The 10760-nt window shown below is 38.7% G+C and overlaps 2 protein-coding genes across 5 annotated transcripts in view; one reads left to right on the forward strand and one right to left on the reverse strand.

Annotated features, from left to right (window-relative positions):
- Positions 1 to 279, forward strand: part of LOC310739340 (5-hydroxytryptamine receptor 4) — a 45539-nt gene extending 45260 nt beyond the window's left edge. For all 4 annotated transcript variants that reach the window (XM_083565244.1, XM_083565245.1, XM_083565247.1 and 1 more), the window contains one exon: positions 181 to 279. In XM_083565244.1, coding sequence (XP_083421370.1) covers positions 181 to 274 — 94 coding nt within the window. In that variant the 3' untranslated portion in view covers positions 275 to 279. The remainder of the gene's footprint in view (positions 1 to 180) is intronic.
- Positions 280 to 2311: 2032 nt separating this feature from the next.
- Positions 2312 to 10760, reverse strand: part of prc2 (protein regulator of cytokinesis 2) — a 23739-nt gene continuing 15290 nt past the window's right edge. Inside the window, exons 10-14 of the mRNA XM_083565164.1 lie at positions 6768 to 6914; positions 6589 to 6684; positions 6401 to 6505; positions 4484 to 4582; positions 2312 to 2718 (exon numbers count right to left, since the gene is read on the reverse strand). Coding sequence (XP_083421290.1) covers positions 2653 to 2718; positions 4484 to 4582; positions 6401 to 6505; positions 6589 to 6684; positions 6768 to 6914 — 513 coding nt within the window. The 3' untranslated portion in view covers positions 2312 to 2652. The remainder of the gene's footprint in view (positions 2719 to 4483; positions 4583 to 6400; positions 6506 to 6588; positions 6685 to 6767; positions 6915 to 10760) is intronic.

Consider the following 10760-nt stretch of genomic DNA (forward strand, 5'->3'; position numbering starts at 1 on the left):
GGACTAAAAATGTCTTAGATCATATTAATGGGCTACAATCTGCAGACAGACCGTTGTCATTTGTAATAATTTCATAAGTGTCATTTGCATTATTTCTTATTCATTGTGTATGCTAATGGAAGACACAAACATGTTCATGCCTGTAACACGAGTGCTAACAGCAGTGTTGTTCCTCCACAGGTTGTCATTTCTTCCGATTAGTAACTACAGTGACAACAGCAAGCGAATCCTTTCGAGTGAACAGGAATCTCTGGATTCTGCTGGTGTTTTCTAACAAAAGACAGCACAAAACTACAGATGGCAGCAACCTGTTACTACAAACCAGCATTAGCTCTTAGGTGGAAGACATGGCTTCTTCAAATATGCCTGAGATTCTCCAATGCTCAAATACACATTGATTTTTGACTTTTTGTGCCTAACCTGGCGTTGAATCACTCGTTGTTTTGCTCAGGTCATGGTAAAGGGTAAGCCAAGCACAACAGCACATAAGAAAGGAGAGATAATTAGCTGTAAATCTAATTACATGAAGAAAAAAGGACAAATGCAGACACACAAAAAAAAAATAGCTGACCTCTCCTTGACCCAATGTCATTTTTAAGTGGCTGCAAGGAGCATGGACCTTCCCATTCCTTTTATGGAACTGACACTATCAGGCTGTGATTGTTGAAAAATAATTACAAGCAAATTCCTTATTTACCATTATTTAGGTGAGCTATGTGGCTTGCTCTTAGACTATTTAAAGATAAATGTACACGATTTTCCTCATACCCCAAACACAAACCGTTTAAGAGTGTGAAATTTTGCACTGGATCTAAAAGTATACCACACAAAATGTCTTGATCAGTGCCCCAAGCAGACATTACATAGTTTCTGACTATTTGTAGGAATGCAAAACATTTATACAATGCTAACTTAACATAAATTAGATTCCTCCAGCTACACAAAGCTGCGTTCACATTTAACATTGTTTAAAAACTGCTGCTTAAACATTGTGCACACTGTAAGCATGACAACACTCTTCTATACATTATTAAGACACCAAATATGTTAAATCCAAATTTGAGTAAGGGGAACATCGTGTACATTTAAATTGTTTCTGATCTGTTCTTTAAAAGCTCAGATTTTCTGATCAACATGCTGAGTATCAGCTTGTGTTAGATCCACTTTTTCTCCTTGGATAGATTGCTCTATTTATTTTCATGTACAGTTGTGGCTTCAGGAATAAGGAGCAATGACTTGTCACCGTGTGACATTTCTTATTGTACCTTCTTGTATTGTCTAATATGTGTTTAAATATGGTTTCAAATGTGCCTGTGGGACAGAAGTGTAGAAGTTTTGTTAAAAAAAAAAAAAAAAAAAAGGAACTTCTTGTGTTCGGTAGTCTGTTCAAAAACATTCGGGTTTCAGCACAGATTTTTGACACAAAATGAATGCTTGATACATTACCATTAATACACCATTTACTTTCCCTTTTATGTAATCTGAACAGCTGTAAGAAAGTTCAGGAGACGGCTAAAATAACAAATGGTTAATTACTAAAAACGTTTTATGATGCCCTAAAAGCACAAAAGTACCCAAATCATTATGCCATTGTGTCTGAGTCAGTTACACATTAAGAGAAAGAGCAACCAAGAAAAATTAACTACATTACAGTGAGATGAGATGACTGCACTCAAAAAAAAAAAAAAAAAAAAGAAAGAAAAAAAAAAAAAAAACTTTGTAAATGTAAAATACCAGTTCATGTCCTCAGGAGCCTTAAAACATTCTAAAATGTCTCAGCTTTTTGTTTCAGACTGGACAATCTTTCCATAAACTTCATAAGTCTGCTTCGAGAACAGCATATTAATGATTACAATTTTTTTAAGTTAGTGTTTACTATAAAACAATTGTAACATATTACCATGTGCACATTTACCTAAAAAACTTTATTATTGTTGTAGTAGCGGTTAGAAAAAATTACTTGAATCAGTGGAGGGAGGGGGAAAAAAAATAAATAAATAATTAACCCCCAACTTTTCCACCATGCTGTGCACGAGAGAGGAAGCGGTAAGTGGTGTTGGTTCTGAGAATTTTGTATCTTTGGGTTGTGGAAATAAAGTTCTGCTAGATAATGATAGATATGGTAAAACCTTACATTTGGGGGAAATAAGTACTTTTTTATGCACAAGCAGCAGCTTTCACATCAACTTTTATTTTGCTTTTGTGTCCCTTTATTGGTTTTAACTGTGGGCTAAATATCCTGCATTACATTTCACTATATCCTAATGTAGCTACAGATCACGCAGAACATTTTAGACTTAAGACAATATAGTTAGGACACAAATTTGGATATTTATTTGGCTTTGATAATAACAAAATGCACAGTGGTAATAGATATATAGGTGTACTTTTAAGGTGCTCAGCTTAAAAGCATGTAAAATATATGTAACAGTACATTGCAGATTCCTATAAAAGAATATACAAACTAAATAAAGCAGATGAAAATGATTAAATTACAGGAAAAACACTGCTAATAAAAAAAGCTAATTGCATAAAAATAAGGGTACAAAATGTAAACAAAAACATACATAAAAAAAATGCCTTGAATTAATGGCAGTAGCTGCATGTGAATATTTGACCTAAAATTGAAAGTACACACATTTTAAAGGTGATTTACAGCACATCTTTTACAGTGGAGTTCAGAACAGCATCTTGATTGGCCTTTCTGGATAACTCATTCTGTGGGAAGAAAAATTAAGGAATTGTGTAATTACATCAAAACTGCACAGGAGATTATATATATATATATATATATATATATATATATATATATATATATATATATATATATATATACATATACATACACACATATACATACACATATACATATATATATATATATACATATACATATACATATACACACACATACACACACAAACACATACACACACACACACACACACTTTTCAAAGTTTGGGGTTATTTCTAACTAAAACAAAGAAAGCACTTATAGAGCGGTTAAAGTTTTAAAGGGATATGAAATTGACTTTTATATTTTTATTTATATACAGTGCGTTCAATAAGTCCCTCTGCAGTGGCCGTGTAGAGCAGGTAGTGGAGCACGTTTTTAAAGCTGGCGATAATAGTGAATAATAAAAAGTGTAGGAATAATAATGATGTAATCATTTGATGTAATATGGCAGTCAAATGCGCTTTATTTCGAAAAAGGAAACAAATTACTTGTTCATTTTAGGAGACCTGTTTTATTTCCTCTCCCTTATTTGGTATTGCTCTAATAAAAAACAATTACTTTTTATCTGATTACTCAATTACCGTATTTTTCGGACTATAAGCCGCTACTTTTTTCCCACGCTTTGAACCCTGCGGCTTAAACAAAGAAGCTGCTAATTTATGGATTTTTCCTGGGTTTTTCCCGGTTTCACAAACTTCAAGCCAAAAAACTGAGCGACATAACATAAGACCAATGAAATTTCCGAATGGAAACGAAAAAAAAAAGAAACGCACTTCACCTGTGTTCTGAGCTGCACGGCATCGGGAGAAAAAACTTCCACCCGTGGTAATTTTTAAATGCACGACGATGACAAAAGATAAACTCCCGAAAGTAATAGTTGTGAAAGTAAGGAGGAAGACAGTGAACAATGACTTTCTTGGTAGGCTACTGTTCAGATACAAGCCATTGTAGCGCGTTGAGTCTGGGTGAAGGGAGAGCTCGCTAACTCCAGTTGCAACAGAAATCATATAAACACAGACAGGTTTCCAAAACTCTTGCCCTTTTTTTTCTTTCTTTCTTGGCAACAGCGTTATGGGTTAGTCAAAGAAACTTAGAAATGAGCATCAGAAAATAATAAGGACATGTTCCTTAGTCTTGCACACATGCAGTAATATTGGAAAATGTGGCGGCAGGCTATTCCCAAAAGCCCGCTCTGCTCTTAAAGGAGCCACAACATATTTCACCTGTTACACTGTGTAACAGGCACTGTCTTCCGTAAAGCCTGTGTAAAGTTCATTAGTTTCAGTGTAGACGGCTTATAGACAGGTGCGGCTTATGTTTAAAAAAAATTAAATATTTGTCAAATTCAGTGGGTGCAGATTATATATGGGTGCGCTTAATAGTCCGGCAATTACGGTAATCGCTGGAAGAGTGAGCGGGAGAAAGAGAGCGAGGGCTATATATTAACTGTGTACCACTGTGTATGTACTTGCATATTGCAGTAAATATTTTCATGAAGACACACTTCATGCTTTCACACTGTGTTTTCCTTTTAGATTGAAAAACTCAAGGATTTGTTCTCTGCCTGAATGTTTACTGTTAAATTACTTTTTAAAGGCCACTTCCTAAGATGTGACTGTTGGAAAGGGAGAAAGCCCCTGACCCCCTCAAAACGTCTGGGTAGAAAACCTATATAAAGTGAAACAATCATGTGTGACCCTGTGTGCTTTCGTCTGAAGTGTAATAAAAGGGTCATTTGATACTCACTGTAAAGTCAGAGTAGGTGATTGGGTTGAACTTCTTATCACTGTTAAACTCCTGCAGCGGTGTTCGAGGGGCTGCACTTGCCTCAAAAGGTTTAACTCGCTGCCAAAGGTACAGAAAAAAAAAGAAACGAATGAAAACAAATAATAATAAATGACCAGTGAAAAAAACAAAAATGTGGGTGCTTACATGCAGAAAAGAATTCAAACATTTACAATAAACCTGACCAATTATAAACCTCTTTAGTTTAGGCAACTGCGCCCTCTAGTGAGAGAATATCAAAGAAAAAGCGACCCAGAATATGATTACATATTAGCATTCATAATTATAGTTATATGCAGGATAGATTTTTTAACAAATTTACTTTAGTCCAATTCAAATTTAGTTATTGGTTCTTAAATTACCTACAAAGTACATCCAAATACATTCTAATAGGGTGCATGGGGATTTTACTCTTTATCTCTACCTCAAGACAGTAACCCTTTAGTCTACTAGTCTATCCAGCTCATTTTACCTCATCATCTGTACATTTAACCTCCAAACCACCTGCAATGCCATCAAAATAACCAGGTAATCTCAAAGTTGCATTCTGGAACTTAGACGTTGGCGAAACTGCAAACGTTATACTCAATGCTAGATTTCTCAAAAATATTATGTTTACTGCAATGAATCATAAGTGATGGAAGAAACGGTTTTCCATGTTCTTTTCCAAAAAAAAAAACAATGTACACAGACACGATGAGCTTGACTATGCTGTTTGAATCGGTCTACACTACCTGGCACTGGAACATACATTTAATGTTTGATCAGATGATTTGTACTGAAAGAATCTCGAACCATCTAAAGACATACCAGTGCCAATTGGATCCCACTTCATGTGGAGTTTGGACACTGGACCTCCTTAATTGTTTAAAGTCTCTGGCATGGAGAAGCTGGTATTTGATCTATGATGATCGCAAATGTTGAGCGATTTTATTAGATGCTCAGTAGCGCCTAGTTTTATAACCACAAATGACTGTAAAAGACTGTAGAAAGAACATCCAAACAACACCCAAATGAGGATGGGATTCTCTCAAGGTTTCTTCCTCATAACATCTAAGGGAGTTTTTCCTTGCCACAGTCGCCATGGCTACGGGATAAATAGACAGCATTCACCTTAACTGTTAATTTCTGGAAAGCTGCTTTGAAACGATGTCTGTTGTGAAAAGCGCTATAGAAATGAACGTGACTTGACTAAATCCAAAGATAATGTAATCTGCTTTGATTTTAATTTGTAAAATACACTACATAGCCAATGGTTCGTGCACTCCTGGCACATCACAGCCATATGAGCTTGCTTAACACCCCATTCCAAAAATGGGCCCCTTCTGCTTTTATAATAACCTCAAATCCCCTGCGAAGCATTTCCACTAGATTAAAGCATGGCTGTGGGGGTTTCAGCTACAAGTGTATTAGTGAGGTCAGACATTGATGTTAAGTGAGGAGGCCTGGGGGTCAGTCCACATTCCAGTTCATTCCAAAGGTGTTTAGTGGGTTTTAGGTCAGATTTCTGTGCAGACCACGCAAGTTATAGCTTGTCTTATGCACATGTTTAAGTTCCAGTCAAGAGGAAAAACATACTAAACAATTGTAATTTACCTTTGTGGCAACAGTTAAGTCTATATGTAATAGCAATGATCCGATGTCCACACATTGTACAGGAGGAAATAGTATGACATGGTATCGGATGCAGGTTTTATGAGAAAACAAGAATGACGTTGGCCCTTGATGTCAGAGCGACAGGCAACCCCTATCCTCTCTGAATAGTAATGAATACAGTACCATCCAACAAATTAGCACCATGAAGGCTAAACATCATGAATATTCCAATCCAACATATGGAATGCAATCTGGAAGATATGACTGAGCATGCACCATTACCCTGGCTGAGAGTGGAGGCTTGCCGGGTACACAAAGAAACGTGCTGGACACACTGCTGGCGCTGGTGCTCATTGTGGTGGTGCGCATCGAAGGCTGATTAGGGATCTAACAGGAAGTAAGAAGTAACAGTTTAAGGAACAGCTTCAAACAAAAGCAAGTGTTATGCTCAGTCTGTGAGTCGGTAGCACCTTCCGTATCTTGCTTGGGGTCACACTGCTGTTGGCTGCTCCATGAGGTCTCTTATTCGGGGTTTTTAACAGAGTGCCATCTGCTTTCTTAGACATCTACAATTCAGAGAAGGTTTAATTACTATTTTAGTAGTTATTACATGAGTTGCCAAATCACTGTGAACTATTAAATCACTCACACGATCATTCTTCTCCTTGTCTTTCTGTGAGCGATGCTCTTCCCACTGTTTAAAGATGTACTCCATCACCCGCTGTCCTCTCATCAAAAACGGTGAGCCTTGGTTCTTTTCCCAAGCCTCCACACGACATTTTAGATCTTCCTCTATCTGTTATGTTCACAAAAAAATCTCATTAAGGCAGCAAGCTTTTATTGAACTGAATATATCTTAAGCATTTTCTGGTGTACTGTTTGTCCCTGTTGTGATGCAAATCCTGTACCTGGTTCCTGGCCAGAAAAACTTTGCACAGATAAATGACTTGCAAGGAGTCAGCATAAAGCATTTGTTAATGATAGACTGAAAGGACTGTAGTAATGAATTATGATCATTTTCATCAGCACAAAAAAATAAATATTTTGTGTTTAATTAGCACCAATCAGACATCTGGAAATAGAAAGGAAGACAAAAAGACATGGTGGTGGAATGAGGAAGTGCAGGATAGCATAAGAAGAAAAAGGTTGGCAAAACAGGATTGGGATCGGCAGAGAGATAAGAAAAGTACGAGTACAAGAATATGTGACAGCAGGTATGTGAGTTGGACACTTTGGAATCAGAAAAGGATTTATACCGATTGGCGAGGCAGAGGGATCGAGCTGGGAAGGATGTGCTACAAGTTAGAGCAATAAAGGATGGAGAAGGAAATGTGTTGATTAGTGAGGAGGGTGTATTGAGAAGATGGCGGGAATATTTTGAGCAGCTGATGAATGAGGAAAATAGAGAGAGAGAGAGAGAGAGAGAGAGAGAGAGAGAAGAAGGTAGGATGAGGTGGGGATGGTGAAGCAGGAAGTGGATAGGATTAGTAAGGAGGAACTAAGAGCAGCAATTAAGAGGATGAGTGAAAAGTCAGTTGGATCAGATGACACAACAGTAGACGTGTGAAGATGATTAGGAGAGACACACTGTCTGTCTCTCACAGAACAACCTTCATGATCCAAACCAATCTGGTTTCAAAGCGACACATTCCACAGAAACTACCCTTTTGGCTGTTTCTGAGAAACTGCATGCTGCTCGATCAGCCAAGCTGTCATCTGTACTTATCTTCCTGGACCTTTTAGCAGCATTTGACACAGGTCAACCACAAGACTCTCTTGTCTACCCTCAGGAATCTCAGTATCCACAAAACAGCAGGGGAATGGTTTGCGTCCTACCTGGAAGGTCACTCATACCAGGTAACAAAGGGGATCCATATCTGAATCCTGCAGACTCACCATTGGTGTCCCCACAAAGGTTGGTTCTTGTTCCCCTCCTTTTCTCCCACTATACCCACTCCACTGGTGACGTTATATCCTCACATGGGTTTTCTTACCACTGCTATGCAGATGACATTCAATGTTTCTCATACTCATGTTTTCTTTCCCTCCCTCAGATACCACAGCTTCCGCTTGGATCTCGGCATGCTTGACAGACATATCTTCATGGAGATGTACTCATCAATTAAAACTCAACCCCAGCATAACAGAACTGCTGACCTACCTCTTCCTGAAACACTTTAATTAGCACTTTGCAAGTTTGCTTTGTAGAAAACAAGAGTTATATTTATATTAAGTTTGTAATCTAGCGTACCAGTGTAGATTTATTCATTGCTAGAGACTCGAAGCACTTTTGTATATCGTTTTGGACAAGGGCGTCTGCTAAATGCAAATCTGTGAGCAACAGTATGGTTTCATGCCGAGGAAAAGCACTACAGATACAATATTTGCTTTGAGAATGTTGATGGAGAAGTATAGAGAAGTTCAGAAGGTGACGACAGTGTACCTTCTAAGAGAAAGTGTACGACAAAATGCTGAGAGAGGAGTTGTGGTATTGTATTAGGAAGTCACGTGTGCCAGAAGTATGCGAGGGTGGTGCAGGACATGTATGAGGACAGTGTGACAGCAGTGAAGTGTGCAGTAGGAACGACAGACTGGTTCATGGTGAAGGTTGGACTGCACCATGGATCAGCTCTGAGCCCTTTCCTGTTTGCAGTGGTGATGGACAGATTAATGGACGAGGTCAGACAGGAGTCTCAGTGGACTATGATGTTTGTGGATGATATTGTGATTTGTGGTGAGAGCAGGGAGCAGGTTGAGAAGAGCCTGTAGAGGAGGAGGTATGTTCTGGAGAGAAGGGGAATGAAAGTTAGTAGGAGTAAGACAGAGTACATGTGTGTGAATGAGAGGGAGGGCAGTGGAGTGGTACGGTTGCAGAAAGAAGAGGAGGTGAAGGTGGATGAGTTCAGGTTCCTGGGGTCAACAGTGCAAAACAATGGAGAGTGTTAGAGAAGTGAAGGAAAGGGTGCAGGCAGGGTGGAGTGGGTGGAGAAGAGTTTCAGGAGTGATTTGTGATAGACGGGTATCTGCAAGAGTAAAAGGGAAAGTTTATAGGACTGCGATAAGACCTACGATGCTGTATGGTTTAGAGATGGAGCCGCCAGAAAAAAGAAAAAGAGGAAAGAGGTTTATGGATGTGGTGAGGGAAGACATTGTAGGGCCAACAGGTAGTTGGTTTGAAAGGGGCAAGGAGGGGTGGAGACTCCATATCCAATCCACTGTGGCGACCCCTAATGGAAGAAGCCAAAAGAAATCTATAAATCTGGAATTGCTGTAACAGACCAAATTTAATCGCATAAAAAAAATAAAAAAAATAAAATAAAAAAATAGCAGGGTGTTCAAATACTTATTTTCCTCACTGTATGTGTGTGTGTATATGTATATACATACCGTATTTTTTGCACTATAGGGCGCACTTAAAAGCCTTTAATTTTCTCAAAAAACGACAGTGCGCCTTATAATCCGAAGCGCCGTATATATGGATCAATTCTGGTTTTGCTTACTGACCTCTAAGCGATTTTGTGTGGTACAAGGCGCTCACGGCACTAAGTCAAAATGTTTTAGTACGACTTTGGTAAACTACAAAGCCGCACCGATTGCAGCATTACGGCTACTGTAGCCAGGAGCGTCGCGGAGTAATACATACTGTGCTTCACAATAATATTACAGTGTGTGTATAAGGATCCCAAAATGGCACCTGTCAAAAGACACGCCTACGACGCGGATTTCAAACTCAAGGCTTTCAGTCAAGCAGTAGAACATGGGAATAGAGCAGCTGCAAGAGAATTCAACATTAATGAATCAATGGTACGGAAGTGGAGGAAGCAAGAAGATGACCTGCGCCAAGTAAAGAAGACCACACAGAGTTTCCGCGGGAACAAAGCGAGATGGCCACAGTTAGAGGACAAAATAGAACAGTGGGTTATTGAACAGAGAGCAGCAGGTAGAAGCGTCTCTACAGTCTCTATTCGACTGAAGGCAACAGCGTTAGCACGGGACATGAATATCAATGACTTTCGAGGCGGTCCTTCTTGGTGCTTTCCTTTTATGAAAAGACGTAATCTCTCTATCCGCACACGAACGCGAACGGCATGTTGGATGCCGTAATCGCCCAACTGTTAAACTCGGACACTGAAGATGAAGAATTTGAAGGATTTGTGGACGAGGAATAAACTGAAAAAGTGAGTGTATTGTGTTGTATTTTACGTGTTACAACTGAACAAGGTTGGTAGTTATTGCGAATACGCTCATTAACGTTTGAATAAACGCGTTTAATAAAGTTTGACTGACTGACTTATCTTTTTTTTTTTTTTTTTTCCCGTTTAATGCGCCTTATAGTCCGGTGCTCTTTATATATGAAAAAAGATCGAAAATAGACCATTCATTGACAGTGCGCCTTATAGTGCAAAAAATACGGTACACACACACACACACACACACACACACACACACACACACACACACACACACACACACACACACACACACACACACACACACACACACACACACACACACACACACACACACACACACACACGAAAATAAGTATTTGAACACCCTGCTATTTTGCAAGTTCTCCAACTTAGAAATCATGGAGGGGTCTGAAATTGTCATCGTAGGTGCATGTCCACTGTGAGAGACA

The sequence above is a fragment of the Silurus aristotelis genome (assembly GCF_946808225.1).
Source record: "Silurus aristotelis genome assembly, chromosome: 16".
Lineage (NCBI taxonomy): Eukaryota > Metazoa > Chordata > Actinopteri > Siluriformes > Siluridae > Silurus > Silurus aristotelis.